Here is a 24307-nt window from a genome sequence, read left to right as displayed (position 1 = left end):
TTCTGTTCAGGACTCACATAAATGAACCCCCCCACCCCCCTCTGCAGACACAGCTCATGTGTACAGGAATCATTAGAGTAGATTGTTATACAGCAAACTGCTGATTCTCAGTCATTTCCAGACCTACAGTGTAGTAAGTCTGTTTGTAGAAACTCTATTTAGACTTTGATTTGAGCTGAGGCACAGAGGAAGTTTACTGTACATGCAGTTTTTAAAGTATCTCCATGATTTTCTCAGATAACACAGAGGATCTGATTATTTTTCTGTGTTTATCTCTAAATGTTGTTTTGTGGTGGAAAGTTAGTGAAGTTATCAGCGGCAGTCCAAATGACTGAGTGAGTGTAAATGTTGGTCCATCATCCTGTGTGTTCTGGGCTGCAGCTCATGCCTCCATCTAGTGGACTGATAGTAGAAGTAGAGACACTGATGGCACTTCCTCTGCCTCCCACTGCTGTCTGACTGCTTCAAGTGACACTGATATGAAAGGGAAAGAAGAGCCATCAGTGGAGGAGCAGCGATCTTTGTCCAGGAGAAATGATGGAAAGGAGGATTTCAGTTTTCACTGCACATCAATGATTTGTGTTTCCTCTCCACATGAAGGTAGAAAGTGTGTGTGAGCTGATTTGGATGTGGATTCAGCAGCATGGATCCGTGTGAGGACAAGAAGAGGGAGTCCCTCCCACTAAAAACCGTCGATATGAGGACCATGAGAGCCAGACCAGCTCAGAGGTGAGATGAGGATCTCTAACTGTCCATGACTCTTCTCCATGTCAGAGCTCAGCACCAACAATCACTGCTCCATCATTATTCACACTCCTGTCACATCTGTCACTCAGCTCCTCAGTAAGATCTTAGAGAACTAATGATGAACTATGAACTGTCTTAGTGAACAAAGAGGTCCAACCACTGATTAATCAACTCATCCACTAAGATCAAACAGCATCTTTCATCAGATTCCTGTTGATGACAGGAGAACGTTCCTCATCCACTGTCTTCTTACTGATTCTCTATCTGCTTCCAACATTTCAGCTGCTGACAGTCTGCTCACAGTTCATCTGTTTTCAGCTTCAAACTACTTTTCATTTGTCACTTGTTGATTTGTCTAAGGTGAAGCAGCAGAGACCAGGACTCTCCTGAACCCAGCTGGGTCTCCATGAAGAGTGACTTGTCAATGGAGCCTCCTATGGTCTTTAAAGACGAACAATCTGTTGATAGAAGGTAAGAGTTTCAACTAATTAAACTAACTGATTTTTCTAAGTTACATTAAACCAGAATAAAATCTCTTCAGTATAAATACAATCTCCTTAAAGTTGTTGGTTCTCTCTCCTGTGTGGAAACCTGTAGTCTGACTGTCAGACAGATGCTCAGTTATCAAAGTGTTCAGTCTGAATCTAGAAACAACAAAGTGTCGTCGTTTAGTCTGAACACTGTCGATAAGTCGGTGTCGTTGTTGAACCAGTGATTCAGGAACCTTTGTCCAGGTGGAACTGTGGTTAATCAAAGTGGTTAGTCCAAAAGTCCCTCAGTTTATTAGAGAGAACTCTGAGACCAGACAGTGAATGATTTCTATGGAGCTGTGAGATTCTTTTCATTATGATCAATCTGATTGACACATATGAAAAGCTACTTTGGGAAACCACAGCAGCAACAGCTACAGTGCAGCAGCAGAGATGATTTTCCTTGTACAAACCTGGAACTCAGGCCCTTAGTTCAGTAACAACATGAAATCCCACATTCAAGTTCCCACATGTGTGAAACGCAGCATGACGACGTTCAGTAAGAGACGTGAGCTCAAATACGTGTTTCTTCTTTACTGAACAGAAACAGTGAAGTGATGTGAAAGAAGAACTTTGAAAGTTACTGCAGCTTTTATTATATCAAGGGTTAAATAGAGATTTGTGAGGAGGTGGGGGGTCACACTGCTGATACTGGATCAATTCTCTTTATCTGAATTCATGAAAACTCTGATATTCCTGTTCAGAAATTAAAATACAAGTACACAGACTGTGTACTCAAGTAAGAGTGCAAGTACTAATGTACTAATTACTTGAGGTGTTTAGTATGTAATACTTTATATTCTATATATAATCTTGTTTTGTTTGTATTTAAAATTAATTGAAGAGAAATATGCAATCTGTAGAAACCTCGGCTATTGTTCACATCAGTGTTTTTCTGATGAACACTGGTTTCATTTCTGTGTTCACAGCTCCATAGAAATCATTCACTGTCTGTGTCTCAGAGTTCTCTCTAATAAACTGAGGGACTTTGGACTAAACCACCTTTGTCCAGATTAACCAGCGGTTCCACCTGGACAAAGGTTTCCTGAATCACCTGGTTCAACAACGACACCGACTTTATCGACAGTGTTCAGACTAAACGACGACACCGTTGTTGTTTCTAGATTCAGACTGAACACTTTGATAACTGAGCATCTGTCTGACAGTCAGACTACAGGTTTCCACACAGGAGAGAGAACCAACAACAGAAAGAGACAGAAAACATACTCACCCTGAAACGCAGACACTCTGAGCGTCCTCCACTCCCAGCATGCACTGGGAGACTGAAAGAGAAGCAGTAAAAAGTCATAAACTGAAAGAATAAACCTGGACTTTGACTCCAATCACACAAACACACTGTTGAAATTAACAGTCAGAACCTCAGAGCCACTAAAGCACCTTTTTGTGTGTATTAACCCTTTAAATCAGCATTTCCTGAGAAGACACATCTGAAATTTGACCATTTAACTCAAAACACAGGAACAGTTTGACCCTGGAAATCAGCAGCACATCACACTACAACAGGAAATCCTTCTAGTCTCAGCTTCAGTTCAATGAGGAGAGATCAGCAGAGCGTCAATAAAAAGTTATTGGAAAGCAGAAATGATGGAATAGATTTAGTTGGAGTTCCAGCAGAGAGTGAGTGTAAAAGATCTTCCTCATTGAACTTTAGACCAAACTTAATTTTCCCTGAACCAGTGAGAGGAAAACCCACAGTACAGAAGTCGTACTTCAGAGCGTCAGTGTTTCTAGCTGTGGTGTGGCTGCAGTACTCTGTGGTTGGTGCTGCGTCAGTCATGTTCTGTTCTGAACCCTGAACCAGGATCAAAAGTCCAACCTGCAGTTTCCTGTTCTGCCTCGTCCCCACTCTACAGTGTGAATGTAGATACGGTATCAGTGTCGTAGGTTTATGACTTGTTACCGTATTTCTTATAACACAGTGACTGTACATGATAAATAATTATTATCTGTTACACTGGATCTCACATATTTAGTCAAACATCTAATAAACATAATTAACAGAGCTCCATAAGTCCCTGAAAAAACTGTCTCTGTGTCTGTGGGTCTGGATTAAAACACTATTTTATACTTGTTCATTCTACTATGATCATGAAACTAACATGTTTGTTGGATTTTATAAAGATTTAACTTATTTTGTGACTGAATGAAGCTTCAGTAACACTGAGAAATGAAACCTAGTTAAAGTTTGTTGTGGACGGTGGTGAAGGAGCAGTTTACAGGACTTTTACACCAGCTGCTCCCACGACTTTTAATAATAATAAAACACTGTTGTGTTGATACAGTATGTGTGACGACAGTGAAAGTCAAACAACAGGCATCATGATGAAAAAAGTATTGATTTATCATTTTATGGGAAGATCCCAACAAGAGGAGGTGATAATAAGATACGGTTACACTGGGTGGAGGCAGCAGACTCTGCAGCTAAAGCTAACAGACATTACAACCTTTAAAGATAGTGGTATAGATAGTAGAACTTTCACCTTGTCAGTAGTTGAGGTGGAGCTAGTTTGAAATGTTTCAGTGTAAAACTGGATCATATTATCAATGTAGTGCAGTAAAAATACACACAACCACCAAGTATGAAGTACATTACTGGAGTAAAAGTACTTAGTTACGATCCAGAAGAAAAGTACAAGTGTAGTTCAGATGTGTTGAACATGTGACTCTGACACCAGAGAAACTCGACCTTTAAAAAGGATCAAATATTTATTGTCAGCTTGTTTCACATTTGTAGTAGTGGATAAAAACTGGTTCTGTGTTACTGCAGAGATCTGGTGTGGAACTAAACCAGAATCCTGGATCAGGTTCAGACCAGCAGAGTCCAGCAGGTGGCAGCACTGACTGTCCAGGTCCAGGATCAGGTCTCAGTTAGTGGGAACCAGAATATGTCCTGGTCCACAACAAGGACAGGGGTCAACAGTCATCACTAAAACTGGACTGAACTGGTCCCAAATGCATCAACACACAGTATTTGTTGTTTTAGTGAAGCAGCAAACTGGTTGTAGAAGGACTAGTGAGAGAACTACTGTTAAGACGTTTCCACATATGCACTCCGGACTGACTCTGGAGGATCAGGTCCAGACATCGTGTGGACTTGTGGGTTCACACATGCAGAACACAGCAGGAGAAAGTCCGGGTGAGATACGTTCCCACGCAGCATTAGATTGATGAACCTGGAGTCCAGTTTAAACCCTGATCAAAAGTAGCATATACACAAACTGGGTCCAGACTGTGTCCTGCTCTGACCTTTGACCTTCTTCCTGCAGTCGATTAATCCAGCCAGAGATAAGATCAGACCCAGGATCAGTCCTGAGGCTCTGATGGTGATCTGGTTTCTGTCTGACTCAGGCCTGTAGGGATCTGAGGACACACAGGTGTATATCCATCCATTATCCGGGGCGGGGTCGCGGGGGCAGCAGTCTGAGCAGAGAGACCCAGACTTCCCTAAAACGGAGGTCTTTACCTTCAAATACACTCGTCACAATATAGAAAGAAGATTGAACCAAATGTGTCCTTGATGACAGTGAGCAGTGAAAATCAAAGACTTCCTCTGATGTTCAGACTCGGTTTAAGTCTTAATGCAGCTGGATGTAAAGAATTCTCTTCACAGAATATATTCGAAGCTGATACTGATCACTGACCAGTCTGTTTCAGTAGCACATTGATTCACATGGAAACTGGGTCGTCTTCAAATCAAAGAGGTTCTGTTGGTTCTGACCAACATATCTTCATCTTCTGATGCTGTGATGATGCCGTTTGTGTCTCATCAGTTCTCTCAGTAACGTTGGTGAAGTCTGCTCTGTGTGGTCTGAACGTCCAGTGAAATAAATGAGGAACATGTTGGTCACAGTATGAAGCTGTGGAAGTTCTGCAGTAGTTTGTCTGATCACTGCTGATAGAAGGTTCTAACAGAGACATGTCAGCACTGCTGCTCTGGTTCATGTTGTTCTCATAGTTTAGTACAAATAAAAATCATTTTCTTAGAATTTCATCACCAGGAGAAACGATCACTAGAGGATTATGGAGCTTTGTGAATACGACCCCAGGTGTTTGAACGTTGTGGCAGACAGGGATCAGCTCTCAGCAGAACCACTAGGACCTGTCTGTGGCTACACAGCCTCATTCTACCACCAGAGAAATGGATCCAGCTAGTTAACCAAGCTAACCAGCTCTCAGCACTCTGTTCCCACAGTCCCAGCTGTCCCTGGATGAAAGGCGGTGTACTGTACAGGTTACTGTACACCACCTTTCTGTCTATATCTCTGCTGAGTGATTCATAGAGTTTGAACCAGAATGAGATCATGTGGACCATCAGAACCACAACAACTGCAGCACAGATACGGCTACAGTCCCAATCAGCAGCTCCATCCCAGCAGTAATCCCAGATCTAGTTGGTCTCCATCAGCCTCAGCAGTGCTGGTTCTATCCTCTGTTAACTAACTGTCTCCATCTCTCTGAGTTCAGTGATACTTGCTGCTGAGGGTGAACCCACTCTCTGTGGACACAGCCAGCGGGGATCTACTGCAGAACACGGGCTAAACTCTCAGAATAAATCAATATGGACCAGAGATCAAATAAATCACTGCTGTGACACTGGCTCCTTCAAGAAAAACACCAACAGAGTCCAGACCTCTACAGTCCTGTGTTTGTCTGATACTACGACTCACTATGATCAGATGATTTATATGTTTTTACTCACAAAACCAAACCTGGAATTCAAAGAGGAGATACTAACTTTGGCTCAACTATAGATTACACAGACTTTATCTGGACATCAACATCGACCTTTCTCCACATTTCAGCATCATGTTGGTTCAACAACAACGTTGATGTGACTCAGGTTTTTACACTGGACACATTTCCCGATGCAACACTCTGAAATTTGTCAGGTGAGGGACTGAAGCTCAGAGTCCAACAGCTTATTCAACCTCAAACTTTCTCCACATTTCCACCTACAGTGAAACCTCAGTGTCCAACCAGTGTCTCCACTGAGCCACCCATTCTCCCTCCATTATCCTGTCCTCGGTTGTCCTCTGAAGGGTCTCAGCAGTGCTGGATTCTATCTCAGCTGTCATTAGGTCAGAGGCAGGGTCCACCTGGACAGGTGTCCAGTCTATCACAGGGCTGACATACAGAGACAGACAAACATTCAGGGACAGTTTAGAGTCCATTAACCTACATACATGTGTTTGGACTGTGGGAGGAAGCCGGAGAACCTGGAGAAAAGCCGCTCAAACACAGGAAGAACATCTAACCTCCACACAGAAAGGCACCCGGCCGACCTGTGGATTCAAACCCAGCTCCTTCTTACACTGAACCATTCCCCTCAACATGACTAAAGTCTTCAACAGAGACTGTGGACTCTGGTTTCTAGTGTCAAACGTCTTAAAGCTAATGACTGACCTGTTGAAGGTCACGGGATGTTTGTGTGTCTCCAGATTAGCTGCACATTTGAGTGAAGCCAATAAAAACGTCCCACTGTCCTGCAGAGTGATGATGTGCACCTACACAGTGGATCCTCACATTTGATCTTAATGTTCCAGATTAGTTTTTACTGAACAGCCGCTTCACAATCTGCCCAGTACAACCAGTACACCTGCTGGTTACTGAGCAGCTCCACTGGGTCAGTCCGAGTGAAGAACGACTCCATCTTGATGAAATGGTTTCTATCTAGACCTGGACTTACGTCAGTGAACACACCACACAGGTGCTGGTGTTCTCATTCAGCTGTTTCTTTTCATCTGGACTTCAGTATTTGATTTGTTCTCATTTCTCTGCCTTGTTCCAACTGCTCATAGAAAATGTTGAATTGTCTCTGCTGAGGAAACCACAGCACTGACAGTCCCGATCACAGACGAAGGAGATCATCTCCAGTTCTACCAGCCAGTGTTGGGATGGAGGGAGCATCTCTACTGTGGCTGCTCTGGAAGACATTTTACATTTAGACCACGTGTTGACTGACGTTTGATTGGAATTTATTTCCACTTTGGTTTTTACTCAGTCACTTTCTTGACTGTGTGAAACTGAGCTGTAGGTTTTACTTTCAAAAACACTCCCCCCTCATTAGTTCACAGGAAAGTTAGTCTGACACCATCTCACCAAGGTTTTAGTACGTTGCTGGTTATGATATATTTCTATTTGAATCATGAACAATATCACATTTACAACATGAAATGATTATTTGACTTGTTCTTTACTGACAAACACATGATTCTTTGTAATTCAGAGTATTTAGAATAAAGTTTGGTTTGTTTGTGTCCACTGTTCTGATTCCTCTCAGAGCTACATGAGAACATTCAGACCCATCCTCAGGTTCAATGGTACAAATCATTTGAATTGACCAGTTTGTGTTGTGTAATAATACACATGCTTGTTTTCTGTTGGTTGTGCTCCTCAACAGGCTTTTTAATGCTGCTCTCAGCTCACTGCGTCTTTGTTTAACAGATTCAGTTCCTTTGATTTAACATGTAAAACATTAAAACATCAGTTCACTGATGAAGTGCATGAAACTCTGTCTCCATCACTGTGAGTGTTTGTGTGTGGATCATTCAGGAAACAGCTTCACGAGTCACTGAGATACAGAAAATGTTTAATGGAACAAGTTGTGCTGCGAACACGAGATCAAACTCTAACAAGTAGAATCACACTAGACACACACTAGAAATCAAAAGGTACAAATACTGTGAACTGGTCTTCTGCTCAGTTTGTAGTAACACAGGATAAGAACCAGGTGTTTACAGTACACAAAGTCAAGAACTGAGCAAAGGGAAAAGTATTTGTATAGGAAAATACTTCAGTACAAGTAGAAGTACCCTTTAACTATTTATACTCTAGTAAAGTGATATTTTGAGAAACATTTATTATTAAAATGAAAAAAAAACTCAGCTGTTTATTAGTTTTTTTACAATGTGAAAAGTAACTAGTAACTAATCCTGTAAAATAAATGTAGTGAAGAAGACATACTCCAGTAAAGTACAAATACCTCAGAACTGTACTTAACACAGTACTTGAGTAAATGCAACTAGTTACTTAGCTGACAAAGCTTTTATTCTGAAAAGTACAACTTCAACTTCTGTCAAGTCACTTCAAATCGTCACCATTTCAGGAGATCTGACTTCAGTTGGACTCATTTAACTCCAAATAAAGAGGATTGGAGAACAAAAGTCAGGAAACTTTCCTTCATGAAATTCATGGATGTGTTTGACTTGAATCTTTGGTCTTGTTGGGTCATTTGTGCTGACGTCACTATGAACAGCAGCACTGATGTCTAATAATGTCAGTGGATCAAAAAGAGACAGAGAGAAAAGACAGAACAAGACTTCAGAACAAGTCCTCAACATCTGGATCCTGGAATAATCTGAGCTTCATCTTTAAAGGACTGGAAGAGGAACAAGTTTACAAGGAATCATTTAGAACTGGTTCAAGAGGAAACTGATTGAATCCATGAATCTGAAAACGTGTGTGTGAGTGAAAGAGAAAGACATGTACAGACTGAACTATCTGTTCAACAGAGACAACGTTTCTCTGACAGGACGACACTCTCAGTACTACACTTAACACAGAGACACTGAGGAACCAAACCAGAGCCTAAACCCAGGATGAAGAGGTTCAGTGAATGTGGTGTTGAAGGTGTGGAGGTGGATCAGTTTGTCAGAGGAGACTCTGTAGAAGGACAGAGTCCCAGCAGGACAGTCCACATACACTGATACTCTGTGAGAGACAGAGGAGGAGATCAATGTAAATCTGTTATTGTGAAGAACAGAGTAACGGCCATCAGAGCATCTCAGACTCCAGGACTGATCGTTCAATCCAAACAAACAGTCTTTACTGTCTCCTCTCCTTCTGATTCCTCTGTAACTCACTGATACATAAACTTCTCTATTCCACTCGACCTCCCAGTAACAGCGACCAGTCAGACCATTACTACACAGCAGCTGAAGACACCGGTCAAATCTGTCTGGATGATCAGGATATGACTGATCCACCCCCACATATGTCACCTTCCTGTTGTTGTCAGACAGTCGTAGTTTTCTGTTCACTGTGTTTGTGTCGATGGTGAGTTGACAGAAATCTGATGGAGAGAACAAGACACAATCCAGCTGCAGTTATTAATCTATCATCAGTTTGATGAGGACTCATGACATCAGGGATTTGAATGAGTGATGTGACAGTTTGAAGATGGTTGAATGTTGCTGCTTTGTTTTCATCAGTCTCATTAAAAACACACTTACACTTCCTCAGACCTGGTCTCAACCATCGGACTCCACCAGGCTCCACCCTGAAAGGAGGAGGGGGGTCAGAGCAGCACATTCTCTTTCAGCATGCACACATGGACATTACATGGCTCTCATACACACAGCGTGTTCTGGTTCTGTTCTAATGGAGGCTTGTATGTAGGGATGGACATTCAGCAAACAACTAAGGAATTGGAGTCCTTATCTTGGAATTCTACGGAGCAGGGAGGTGACATGGAGGAAAGATTTCAATTCTCTAGTTCACAGCAGTTTTGGTGTCAGACACCTGCTTTCAGTCTCACTCTGTCACCAGACAAACTAATGTGACACCACAGGAAGCAGGAAACTGGAGAGCAAAGTCCAAGAGGCTCAACTCCACATACATGGACTCTGTGTGTGTGTTTTCCTCTCTCTAATGTCTGTGGACTGATCTCAGCTGAGCTTCAGATGTTGTCCTGTGTTCAGAGGAAGTCTAGTTCACCTACAGCTACTGGATATTGATCATTACACACAGACTTTGGCTTCATCTGATTTGATGTCAGATTTGTTAGAGCAGCCAGAGACAGAAAGTGAAAACAGGAGTTTGAGGAGAAAAACATTCAATCACAAACTAATTCTTCAACTGGGAACAACAAGGAGTTTTTCCTCTTTGACAGATTGTAATGTTGAAATGAACATGTTCTAGTTCTGATTTACTGTCTCCTATATATGACACAAGATCTCATCATGACAACATCAGGATCTCAGAAAGGTGAAGATGCTTCAATCATCACTATTTGAGGAGACAGAGACATGATGCTGTGACCTGATTCAATCCTCTGATATTCATTCATTGTCATTCTGTGGATAAAAATTCTACCTATAAGGTGGATAACTCTACCTGTGTTGGACTTTTTCTGATGTCTTTTAGAGCCCAGTCGCTTCTTTTGGACTTGTTCTCATAGACCTGGTTGCTGGTTTCTCTCCTGGCAACACTGGTAGTGGCAGTAAAGCTGAATTTCATGCTCACTTCAGAGAATCTAATGTAACACCTGATTTCATCATGAGGAGATTTGTTCACAAAGTCAGAATGAGACACTGAAGTCAGAATTACAGGAGCTCCCCTCTTTTCTTTGCTGAATGTAAAGTGCTTCAGTGAAGATTTGTCATCAGCTGAGAGGAAATGTTTCCAGCACAAAACTACTTTCTGCTGCAGTTTTCATCAACATGACTACACAGTGAGACACAAACTGATGCTAACACATTTTTTTTCCTTTCATGGCAAAGAGGTGTGTTTGTTTTATTACCCTAAACAAACAGAGTCATTAATTATTAACATCCCTACTTTCTCCTCCATCAGACATTCCCTGTTGCTGCAGTAGGCCTCTCCATACCTCAGAGTGTCCAGTGTCCAGTGTGGATCCTCCAGTCCGGCAGACAGCAGGTTCACTCCTGCGTCTCCTGGATGATTGTAGCTCAGGTCCAGCTCTCTCAGATAGGAGGGGTTGGAGCTCAGAGCTGAGGCCAGAGAAGCAATGCCTTCCTCTGTGATCAGACAGCCTGACAGTCTGCAGACACACAAAACAACACGAGACTTGGTGCTGTTTGTTTTTTGTACAGCCCAACATCACATACTCCTATTTGTATTTAATGCAAAATTAGTCAGAATATTTCTAAGTTGATAAAACACACAAGAAACTGAACATGTTACGGGTCCCAGGAATGGTACCACAGCAACAATGGTTGAGACACAATCTGGAAAGTTGCAGCAGCAATCAAGACACGGAGCACTCAGTTCATCCTCCAGACTGCATCTGAGGGTGGGCGGAGGAGTCCCCCAAAAACAACCCGGAGCTACAGACCAAACCGAACGTTTTGATTCCAAATCTAGCGGGACACCTTAATTTTAACCAACGCGGCTATTGCGATCGTTACGGTAGATATTTAGTGGAGGCGAAGAGGCATTGGCCAATTGGATGCGAGTTAAGCCATCCCACGTGACTTCACTTAGCCAATCGATTCTGTGGATCACAGGCGGTAAAATTAGTGACTCAACAGTAGAGAAAGTTCGAGGTTAGAAAAAAAATATTAAACAAAGACGGTGATAACAGAGAGACAGAGAGGAGAGATACAGACGACAGAGAGGAGAGATACAGACGACAGAGAGGAGAGAGATACAGACGACAGAGAGGAGAGATAGAGACGACAGAGAGGAGAGAGAGACAGACGACAGAGAGGAGAGATACAGACAACAGAGAGGAGAGATACAGACGACAGAGAGGAGAGATACAGACGACAGAGAGGAGAGAGATACAGACGACAGAGAGGAGAGAGACAGACGACAGAGAGGAGAGATAGAGATGACAGAGAGGAGAGATACAGACGACAGAGAGGAGAGATACAGACGACAGAGAGGAGAGAGAGAGACAGACGACAGAGGAGAGAGATACAGACGACAGAGAGGAGAGAGACAGACGACAGAGAGGAGAGAGATACAGACGACAGAGAGGAGAGAGACAGACGACAGAGAGGAGAGATAGAGATGACAGAGAGGAGAGATACAGACGACAGAGAGGAGAGATACAGACGACAGAGAGGAGAGAGAGAGACAGACGACAGAGGAGAGAGATACAGACGACAGAGAGGAGAGAGACAGACGACAGAGAGGAGAGAGACAGACGACAGAGAGGAGAGAGACAGACGACAGAGAGGAGAGAGACAGACGACAGAGAGGAGAGAGACAGACGACAGAGAGGAGAGAGACAGACGACAGAGAGGAGAGAGACAGACGACAGAGAGGAGAGATACAGACGACAGAGAGGAGAGAGAGAGACAGACGACAGAGGAGAGAGATACAGACGACAGAGAGGAGAGAGACAGACGACAGAGAGGAGAGAGATACAGACGACAGAGAGGAGAGAGACAGACGACAGAGAGGAGAGAGAGAGACAGACGACAGAGGAGAGAGACAGACGACAGAGAGGAGAGAGACAGACGACAGAGAGGAGAGAGACAGACGACAGAGAGGAGAGAGACAGACGACAGAGAGGAGAGAGACAGACGACAGAGAGGAGAGATACAGACGACAGAGAGGAGAGAGAGAGACAGACGACAGAGGAGAGAGATACAGACGACAGAGAGGAGAGAGACAGACGACAGAGAGGAGAGAGATACAGACGACAGAGAGGAGAGAGACAGACGACAGAGAGGAGAGATAGAGATGACAGAGAGGAGAGATACAGACGACAGAGAGGAGAGATACAGACGACAGAGAGGAGAGAGAGAGACAGACGACAGAGGAGAGAGATACAGACGACAGAGAGGAGAGAGACAGACGACAGAGAGGAGAGAGACAGACGACAGAGAGGAGAGAGACAGACGACAGAGAGGAGAGAGACAGAGGACAGAGAGGAGAGATACAGACGACAGAGAGGAGAGAGATACAGACGACAGAGAGGAGAGAGATACAGACGACAGAAGTAAGAGTTGATAAAGTGACGGTGAGACTGAAAATTTAAGAGTTAATTATAAAAATGTCCAAAAAGAGAAAAGTGGACAGTGAAAATCGAGTTTTTAATCCAGAATGAACAGACTCCTTTCTGTTCATATTACAACTGAACTAAACCAGTGTGTCTGATATGTTCAGAAACTGTGGCTCTTATGAAAAGAGCCAATGTCAAATGCCATTATGAAATAAAACACAAAGGTTTTGAACACACATACCCACTCAAATGCAGAACGATTTACTTAAGATAATGAATCCTAACCTGAGAGTTTCCAGTTTACAGTGTGGATTCTCCAGTCCAGCAGACAGAAGCTTCACTCCTGAATCCTGCAGGTTGTTGTTGCTCAGGTCCAGTTCTCTCAGACTAGAGGACTGGGAGCTGAGAACTGAGGACAGAGCTTCACAGCTTCTCTCTGAGAGGTTACAGCCACTCAGTCTGAAAAAAAGTGATGTATAACATGACAACATTTGTGTCAAACTGTAATTGTCACAATTCCTGCCTTATGCTGCACCTGTTTCTTTCTCTCTCTCTTTCACCTGGTCCCACTCCTTTTGTTCTACTCCCCAGCCACTTCCTGCTGTGCCCATACATGGACTGACTTACTCTTCCATTCCCTCTGCACTAATTATTGATCAGTTCCTCCTGTATTCACCCTCTCCTTTATAAGATCCCTTCAGCCCTCAGTTCCCTGCTAGATTGTCAGTTCCGACTACAACTCTTCAGCCATTTACCTACCTTGTTTCCAGGCTTGTTTCCCTGCCCATGTTATACCCTGGACCTTGCCCTCGCCCTCTAGTGATTTCTTCCAGCCTTGTTTCAGAGACCTTTTCTCTCTCACTCAGTCCTTGGATAAAAGACTTTGTACCTCAGCCAGTGTGACTTTTTGCCTGTGTCTGTGCAGTGATTTTCTGTTGTTACTCTCTAGTTTAGGTTGTTACTTTGTTCCCCACCGTGCTTCAGGTTGTTTTTTGTTGTCACTTTGTTTTTGTGTTTAGACCAGTTTCTTGCTGTGTTCTTTTGATACCTCCCTCTAGTTAGTTTCCAGTTTTTTCTGACTCCATTCCCTGACAGTAATCACCTTTAATGTTGACCCTGAACTAAAAAGATACAAGACAGTGAAATAAAATCAGACAGGAAATTTACAGCTATTTTATATATTGTATAAATACTGAATGTGTCTCTCTCTTGTCAGACTTTTTGGACCTTTGAAATATCTCCAGTTCTTTAAAACAGAAACTTCATCTGACCTGAGAGTTTCCAGTTTACAGTGTGGATTCTCCAGTCCAGCAGACAGAAGCTTCACTCCTGAATCCTGCAGGTCGTTGTTACTCAGGTCCAGTTCTCTCAGACTAGAGGACTGGAAGCTGAGAACTGAGGACAGAGCTTCACAGCTTCTCTCTGAGAGGTTACAGCCACTCAGTCTGAAAAACAGTGATGTATAACATGACATTTGTGTTAATCTGTCATTGTCACAATTTCTGTCTGATGCTGGCCTAGTTTCACGTGGTCCCACTCCTGCTGCTCTGCTCCCCAGCCACTTCCTGCTATTCCCATAAATGGACTGACTTACTCTTCCATTCCCTCTGCACTAATTACTGATCAGTTCCTCCTGTATTCACCCTCTCCTTTATAAGCTCCCTTCAGCCCCCAGTTCCCTGCTAGATTGTTTGTTCTGACTACAACTCTCCAGCCATTTGCCAGCCTTGTTCTCAGCCTTGCTTGCCTGCCCATGTTATACCCTGTACCTTGCCCTCACCCTCTGATGATTTCTTCCAGCTCTGTTTCTCAGACCTTTTTTCCCTCACTCACCAGCCTTTAGATAACAGACTTTGTACCTCAGCCAGTGTGAGTTTTTTCCTGTGGCTGTGCAGTGATTTTCTGTTCTTACTTTGTATCTCTAGTTTAGGTTTTTACTTTTCTCCCCACTGTACTTCAGGTTGTTTTTTGTTGTCACTTGTTTTGTGTTTAGACCAGTTTCTTGCTGTGTTCTTTTGATACCTCCCTCTGGATAGTTTCCATTTTCTCTGCTATTGAGCTTGTGTTATAAGAAATTCTTTACTTTGCATTACTTGTGTCTCGTGACGCCATTCCTTGACAGTAATCACCTTTAATGTTGACCCTGAACTAAAAAGATACAACACAGTGAAATAAAATCAGACAGGAAAGTACAGTTATTTTATATATTTTAAAAATCCTGATGAGAAACTTTTGCAACTTATAACTTGTGATATTACAAAGTTTAATCTTCTTCGAAGCAGCTATGGACATTTTAAATATCTCCAGTTATTTAAAACAGAAACTTGACCTGACCTGAGAGTTTCAAGTTTACAGTGTGGATTCTCCAGTCCAGCAGACAGAAGCTTCACTCCTGAATCCTGCAGGTCGTTGTTACTCAGGTCCAGTTCTCTCAGACTAGAGGACTGGGAGCTGAGAACTGAGGACAGAGTTTCACAGCTTCTCTCTGAGAGGTTACAGTCACTCAGTCTGAAAAACATGAATAACATGACATTATTTCAGTCAAACTGTAATTGTCCCAAAACTAGCAGATTACAAGGAAGGATTCAGTGTGATGAACAATCTCAATGTAATACATGGAGAAAACACCACAATCATGTACTTGTCTTCTGCTCTACATCTTTCCATACTTCACAGCCCCCCCCCCCCCCCCCCCCACCAGACATTCCTGGAGAACTTTGTATGCAGTTTCTGTGCAATAGGACACATTAACTTCTCTACACAGGTTGACAGTTTACACCAGATTAGATTCACTGCAGCTATGTGTTACAACCTTGAGATGCAGAACCCATCTATCTACTAAAGACCTTCCTGTGAACCCTTGTCCTGTTTAGTGTCTCTTCACTTTTTTTGTACTAGAGTTGCTCTATTCTCCTACACTCTCGAGCCATTTTCCAGCCTTGCTTCCCTGCCCATTTTATACGCTGGATCTTGCCCTCGCCCTCTAGTGATTTCTTCCAGCACTGTTTAACAGATTTTATCTCCCTCACTCACCAGCCCTTGGATAACAGACTTTGTACCTCAACCAGTGTAAGTTTGTTTCCTGCGTCTGTGCAGTGATTTTCTGTTGTTCCTTTGTATCTCTAGTTTAGGTTGTTACTTTGTTCTCCACCGTGCTTCAGGTTATTTTTTGTTGTCACTTTGTTTTGGTGTTTAAACCAGTTTCTTGCTGTGTTCTCTTGATACCTCCCTCTAGTTAGTTTCCCGTTTTCTCTGGTTTTGAGATTGTGTTATAATAAATCCTTTTCTTTGCATTACTTGTGTCTTGTGACTCCATTCCCTGACAGCAATCACCTTTAATGTTAACCCTGAACTAAAAAGACACAACACAGTGAAAAAAAATCAGTCAGGAATTTTATATGTTGTAAAGATACTGATGAGACACTTTTGCATCTTAAAACTTTTGACATTAAAACGTTTAATCTCCTTGGGAGCAGTTATGGATTTTTTAAATATCTCCAATTATTTCAAATGGAAACTTGACCTGACCTGAGAGTTTCCAGTTTACGGTGTTGATTGTCCAGTCCAGCAGACAGAAGCTTTACTCCTGAATCCTGCAGGTCGTTGTTACTCAGGTCCAGTTCTCTCAGAATAGAGGACTGGGAGCTGAGAACTGAGGACAGAGCTTCACAGCTTCTCTCTGAGAGGTTACAGCCACTCAGTCTGAAAAACAGTGATGTATAACATGGCAACATTTCTGTCAAACTGTAATTGTCACAATTCCTGTCTGATGCTGGTCCAGTTTGTTTCTCTCTCTTTCACCTGGTCCCACTCCCGCTGCTCTGCTCCCCAGTCACTTCCTGCTGTGCCCATACATGGACTGACTTACTCTTCCATTCCCTCTGCACTAATTACTGATCAGTTCCTCATGTATTCACCCTCTCCTTTATAAGCTCCCTTCAGCCCTCAGTTCCCTGCTAGATTGTCAGTTCTGACTACTACTCTCCAGCCATTTTCCAGCCTTGTTCCCAGCCTTGCTTCCCCTGACCCCGTTATATCCTGGACCTTGCCCTCGCCCTCAGTGGTTCCTTTCAGCCGTGTTTCTCAGACCTTTTCTCCCTCACTCACCAGCCCTGGATAACAGACTTTGTACCTCAGCCAGTGTGAGTTTTTTTCTGCATCTGTCCAGTTATTTTCTGTTGTTACTCTCTAGTTTAGGTTTTTACTTTGTTTCCCACCGTGCTTCAGGTTGTTTTTTGTTGTCACTTTGTTTTTGTGTTTAGACCAGTTACTTACTGTGTTCTTTTGATACCTCCCTCTAATTAGTTTTACAGTTTTCTCCGCTTTTGAGATTGTGTAATGATAAATCCTTTTCTTTGCATTACTTGTGTCTCATGACTCCATTACCTGACTTCACCTTTAATGTTGACCCTGAACTAAAAAGATACAACACAGTGAAAAAAATCAGACAGGAAAGTACAGTTATTTTATATATTTTAAAAATACTGATGAGAAACTCTTGTAACTTTAACCTTGTGACATTATGACGTTTTTTTTCTTTTGGGAGCAGTTATGGACATTTTAAATATCCCCAGTTATTTAAAACAGAAACTTGACCTGACCTGAGAGTTTCCAGTTTACAGTGTGGATTCTCCAGTCCAGCAGACAGAAGCTTTACTCCTGAATCCTGCAGGTTGTTGTTACTCAGGTCCAGTTCTCTCAGACTAGAAGACTGGGAGCTGAGAACTGAGGACAGAGCTTCAAAGCTTCTCTCTGACAGGTTACAACCAATCAGTCTGAAAAACAGTGATGTATAACATGACAACATTTGTGTCAAACTGTAATTGTCACATTTCCTGCCTGATGCTCGCCCAGTTTGTTTCTCTCCCACTTTAGGAGTTCCCTGCTAGATTGTCAGTGCTCACTACGACCCGTCTTAAAAAGCTCTCCTCTTCCTGGAAATATTGTAAAATTTTAGCAGACTTCAAGAAAGGACTAATTGTGATGAACCATCTCAATGTAATACATGCCAGCAATAGGAAAAAAAACACAATCATGTAAATGTCTCCTGCTCTACATCTCTCCAACCCTCTTACTTATATTTCACAGGCCCGCCTCACATAACATTCCTGTAGAATAATGTTTACAGTATGTGTAAAATAGGACACATACATGTCTCTACACACAGGTGACAGTTTAGACCATTAGTTTTCATTACAGTTCTGTGTTATCACTTGTTACAACCTTGAGACCTTGAACCAATCTCTCTACTTAAGTCCTTCCTTTGAACCCTCATCCTGTTTAGTATAGCTTCACTTCTTTCATACTGGAGTTGCTCTGTTCTCCAACACTCTCCAGCCATTTTCCAGCCTTGTTCCCAGCCTTGCTTCCCTGCCCGTGTTATACCCTGGGCCTTGTCCAGTTATTTAAACTAAAGGTTTCCAGTTCATAAGGTGGATTCTCTGGTCAGGACTTTAATGGACATTCAACTATCCAAATACTTACAAAGCTTTTTTAGCAGCTTTCACCACTGGCAGCAGCCTCAGAAGAGCCTCCTCTGAAGCAGAGTATTTCTTCAGGTCAAACACGTCCAGATCTTTTTTTGATGACAGTAAGATGAAGACCAGAGCTGACCACAGAGCAGGAGACATTTTATCTTTGGAGAGACTTCCTGAGTCCAGGTACAGTTGGATCTCCTCCACTAGTGAACGATCATTCAGTTCATTCAGACAGTGGAACAGGTTGATGCTTTTCTCTGCTGAGGGAGTCTCTTTGATCTTCTTCTTGATGAACTGGACTGTTTCCTGATTGGTCTGTGATCTACTTCCTGTTTTTGTCTGCAGACCTCGTAGGAGAGTCTGATTGGTCTGCAGTGAAAGACCGAGGAGAAAGCGGAGAAACAAGTCCAGGTGTCCATTTGGACTCTGTACGGCCTTGTCCACAGCACTCTGGTGGAGAAGTTTTAGTTCAGGTCTAAACAGTTTGAACCAAAGAGAAGTTGACTGTTCTTCAGACAGCAGATTGACTCCAGAGTTGATGAAGGTGAGATGGACACGAAGAGCAGCCAGAAACTCCTGAACACTCAAATGGACGAAGCAGAACACCTTGTCCTGGTACAGTCCTCTCTCCTCTTTAAAGATCTGTGTGAACACTCCTGAGTACACTGAGGCTGCTCTGATATCGATGCCACACTCTGTCAGGTCTGATTCATAGAAGATCAGGTTTCCTTTCTGCAGCTGCTCAAAAGCCAGTTTTCCCAGAGACTTGATCATCTTCTTGCTTTTTTTATTCCAGTGTGGATCTGTCTCAGCTCCTCCATCATACTTGACGTTCTTCACTTTGGACTGAACCACCAGGAAGTGGATGTACATCTCAGTCAGGGTCTTGGGCAGCTCTCCTCCCTCTGTGGTTTTCAACACATCCTCCAGAACTGTAGCAGTGATCCAGCAGAAGACTGGGATGTGACACATGATGTGGAGGCTTCGTGATGTCTTGATGTGGGAGATGATTCTTCTGGCCTGCTCCTCATCTCTGAACCTCTTCCTGAAGTACTCCTCCTTCTGTGGGTCACTGAACCCTCTGACCTCTGTCACCATGTCAACACACTGAGGAGGGATCTGATTGGCTGCTGCAGGTCGTGTGGTTATCCAGAGACGAGCAGAGGGAAGCAGGTTCCCCCTGATCAGGTTTGTCAGCAGCACATCCACTGAGGTGGACTCTGTCACATCAGTCAGGATCTGATTGTTGTGGAAGTCCAGAGGAAGTCGACACTCATCCAGACCGTCCAAGATGAACACAACCTGGAACTCTTCAAACCTGCAGATTCCTGCTTCTTTGGTTTCAGTAAAGAAGTGATGAACAAGTTCCACCAAGCTGAACTTTTTCTCTTTCAGCACATTCAGCTCTCTGAAAGTCAATGGAAATGTGAACTGTATGTCCCGGTTGGCTTTGTCTTCAGCCCAGTCCAGAGTGAACTTCTGTGTTAAGACTGTTTTCCCAATGCCAGCCACTCCCTTTGTCATCACTGTTCTGATTGGTTCCTCTCTTCCAGGTGAGCCTTTAAAGATGTCCTCTTGTCTGATGGTTGTTTCTGGTCTGTGTGGTTTCCTGGATGCTGTTTCAATCTGTCTGACCTCATGTTCATCATTGACCTCTCCAGTCCCTCCCTCTGTGATGTAGAGCTCTGTGTAGATCTGGTTCAGAAGGGTTGGGTTTCCTGCTTTAGCAATCCCCTCAAACACACACTGGAACTTCTTCAGATTAGATTTAAGTTCACGCTGACAAACTGCAGCTGAAGTTCCTGAATGAAATCACAAGAACATGATCAATATAATTTCTAATGAAAACACAGTTTGACAGTTACATGACTCTAAATGATTCACATTTCAACATATTAACACTCCACATCTTCAGCTCTCAGTAAACGTCTCATTTTTCCATGATGTTAAATGTTTAGAGAAATCCTCTTACTGCTCTGCAGACAGTCAGCCAGCTCCTCCTGCTTCATTCTCCTCAGGAAGTCCAGTGTGATCTTCAGAAATGCCTTTCGGCTGCTCCTCCGCTCTTCATCCTCACCATCCAACACCTCCTCATCCCCCCTCTGACTCTCTAAGCATTGTGGGTAATCTGGACACAGAACCTTCTGGATGTTCTTCAGCTCGTTCTTCACAAAATTCATAATGTTCTCCTCCAGCAGCTGGAACAGAAACTATATGAATGACACAATCCAACTCAAATCATGGAGCCGAACATCAGATCCATGTTGGACAGACTGACAATCCACTGGTCTAAAAAGTGCAGCATGGAGATTATTGGGAACACAACAGATGGAAAAGTAGTAGTTGGACATGTACACACCAGAAATATGGAGTCCAGCTGTGTTGGATGCTGCTGGGCAGACTGACCACTGGGAACCTCTGAGCTCTCCTGGTCCACTCTGTGGAGGAATCATCAAGAATGAGCTCACAGTATGTCTGTCCACACAGAGACACACACAAGGTAAAGGTCCATGAAGAGAGATTTGATGTGAACAGTCAATCAGAGACTCCCTGTAGTGGTGAAGCTTTACTGTCACCAGTCACTTTGGTTTAGTCTCAGCAGCTCTGAACAACAGATATCTCTGCCTCCCTCACTGAACAATGCTCAAGTGTTGGAACAAGGCATCTAGAGACAGCGTCTGCTTGGATCACACTGGTTGTACTGGGCAGCTCCCAGTCTGAATATGTTGAACTGTGTGAGTATGAGGCAGAGTGCTGCTGCTCACACAATTCACTTTGACTAATTCACATTTGAACAACTTCATTCATTCATTAGTTGGTGGATCCTAAATGAATCTTCAGACGTCAGCTCTGGTACTGACACTGGGGACAAACAGTCCTCTACACTGACTTCAACAACATTAGAACAAAAGTCTTCCAACAGGAAGTGAAGAAGTCAAGATTCTTTGAGACATTTGTTCCAAAATCTTCATTTGGAGAACTTCAATCACAAAGATTTGATCAGAGTTCAACATTTGTGGTGTTCAGCTACTTCCTTTGACGTCTGCCTGCAAGTCAGCACTTCATTAGAAGAGGAGCAGCCCCCTGAGACCCTCTACAGGATCAGTGGTTTAGCTACTGGCTGGATGGAGATTTGATCGATGATCAGAGTTTTTGCTGGAAGAATAGTGAAGAAAGCTTCTCCTTCAAATCAACAGTTCAAACAGAAATCAACTTACTCACATCAGAAATATCCAGAAATCCAAAGAACACAACAATTTATCATCAGAGAAAGTTTACATCATATTGTTCAGACTGATTTTAAACTCACAACAACTTACTCTGTGTCTGATGAAGGTTGATGTTTAAACTCAATAAAATGTTCCTTTGACCGGTCGCTCTTGAAGGACACACAGCTGGGTTCAGGTCCTGGTCCAGGAGATTCTGGTCTTTGATGGGACCTGATAGAAAAACAACTTTGGTGACACTCACATATTCAGTCAACGTTTCCTTCATAAATGACAAATAGAATCAGAAGAATAGTAAAAATGTCCTGATGAAATATTCAATTCTAGATGAGACTTGGAGACAGAATCAGTCCGATGGTCTCAGTCATCTCACCTCTGAGCTTTGGTCTGGCTCTCATGGTCCCCACACAGAGTGGTTTTAGAGGGAGGGTCTCCCTCCTCTCTGTCCTCACACTGATCCATGCTGCTGAATCCACATCCACATCAGCTCACACACACTTTCTACCTTCATGTGGAGAGGAAACACAAATCATTGATGTGCAGTGAAAACTGAAATCCTCCTTTCCATCATTTCTCCTGGACAAAGATCAGCTGCTCATCCACTGATTGGCTCTTCTTTCCTCTTTCATATCAGTGTCACTTGAATGCAGTCAGACAGCAGTGGGAGGCAGAGGAAGCTGCCATCAGCTGCTCTACTTCTACTATCAGTCCACTAGATGGAGGCATGAAGCTGCAGCCCAGCACACACAGGATGATGGACCAACATTTACACTCACTCAGTCATTTGGACTGACGCTGATACTTCACTAACTTTTCCACCACTAAACAACATTTAGAGATAAACACAGAAAAATAATCTGATCATCTGTGTTATCTGAGAAACTCATGGAGATACTTTAAAAACTGCATGTACAGTAAACTTCCTCTGTGCCTCAGTCAAATCAAAGTCTAAATAGAGTTTCTACAAACAGACTTACTACACTGTAGGTTCAGTAAGAGACGTGAGCTCAAAGACGCGTTTCTTCTTTACTGAACAGAAACAGTGAAGTGATGTGAAAGAAGAACTTTGAAAGTTACTGCAGCTTTTATTATATCATGGGTTAAATAGAGATTTGTGAGGAGGTGGGGGTCACACTGCTGATACTGGATCAATTCTCTTTGTATCTGAAATCATGGAAACACTGATATTCCTGTTCAGAAATTAAAGTACAAGTACACAGACTCTGTACTCAAGTAAGAGTGAAAGTACATGCTGAAAAAGTACTGCAGTAAAAGTACCACCTATTTCTCTTCCCATGTTTCCTGTCTCTCCACAACTCACCATCAACACAGAAAAAATACACAAAGAAGTAAAAGTACTGCACAGATTTGACTGATTTTAAAGTGTATTACTGTGTAAACATCACTAATGTTGCAGCAGGTAAAGGTGAAGTTCACTTCATGTACTGACAGGTGGTGAATGTGTACTAATACATCACAGATCAGCTGATCAGAGTTTCTATGAACAATCTGCAAAGTAGCTGTGAAATAAATGTAGTAAATTAAATAGTATAATATTTTCCTCTGTAGTGGAGTAAAAGTACCTTCAAGTAAAGTACAAGTATCTCATCATATGAAATGGGAACATTTTACTGCGCCACAAGAACAACAGAAAAAGGAAATGCATGGAACCAGGAAGAGAGACGAGGTGGAACCACGGTCCTGGATCGGTACCGTAGTGAAACCTCCTATTAGTGAACTTTAGTCTTCATTAGTTCAATGAACGGAACCAAAGAGAAAGAATCAAACAAAGCAAACTTACAGGAGATTCAGACAAAGAGGAGAAGAAGACGACTCTCCGAGAAAAGACTCTGACACAGGTGAGCTGTTACCTGGAATGACGTAGGACAGGTAGGAAGGAGGAAACAGGAGCAGATTTTCACAATAAGAGACAGACTGCTGTGTCCATGTTCCACTACTGACTGAAAGACTGAACTGGAACTAACAGGACAAAACCAGGTTCATTTAATGAAGATGAATCAAACCAATCAAGAGCTCCACTTACTCAGCGTTTCCCATGAACTTCATTCTGCAGCTTCTCTTCTGTCTGTGGAAAAAAGGAGATTTGGTCTTTACTTAAAGTTTCATCACATCCATTGAACTAAACTGCCCCGAGTGTGTGTGTGTGTGTGTGTGTGTGTGTGTGTGTGTGTGTGTGTGTGTGTGTGTGTGTGCAGCCACACCTTCATGTCTTCACTATAAAATATGCAGTGTGACTGGTCGGACTGAGTCTCAGTCAGAGTAAAGTTCACCTGCTGTCAGTTCTTATAGTACGTAAGTCAGATATTCATGTGGATGGAACTGGACTGTTAAAGAGACAGAGACTCACAGAGAAACTATCACCATCACTGTCAGTAACTACAACTCTCCACATTCAGCACTGACAACAACACTGACATTCACTCTGACATCATGTGTATATCTATCTATCTCTTCTTTTCCTTTCAGCTGTTCCCTTTCAGGGGTCACCACAGTGAATCATCTGCCTCCATTTAACCCTGTCCTCTGCATCAACTACCTTCATGTCCTCTCTCACTACAGTCATCGTTATAGACGTAGTGAGAGGACATG

General features: G+C 42.8%; 1 protein-coding gene across 1 annotated transcript in view; it reads right to left on the bottom strand.

Annotated features, from left to right (window-relative positions):
• LOC113155588 (NACHT, LRR and PYD domains-containing protein 12-like) overlaps positions 1–24307 on the bottom strand; it is a 246698-nt gene that overhangs the window by 96795 nt on the left and 125596 nt on the right. The window contains exons 10-12 of the mRNA XM_033326635.1: positions 18478–18545; positions 15328–15501; positions 13279–13452 (exon numbers count right to left, since the gene is read on the bottom strand). Of these exons, the coding sequence (XP_033182526.1) occupies positions 13279–13452; positions 15328–15501; positions 18478–18545 (416 nt within the window). The remainder of the gene's footprint in view (positions 1–13278; positions 13453–15327; positions 15502–18477; positions 18546–24307) is intronic.

The sequence above is a fragment of the Anabas testudineus genome, chromosome 18, assembly GCF_900324465.2.
Source record: "Anabas testudineus chromosome 18, fAnaTes1.2, whole genome shotgun sequence".
Taxonomy (NCBI): Eukaryota; Metazoa; Chordata; class Actinopteri; order Anabantiformes; family Anabantidae; genus Anabas; species Anabas testudineus.
This window is presented reverse-complemented; position numbering and strand designations above follow the sequence as displayed.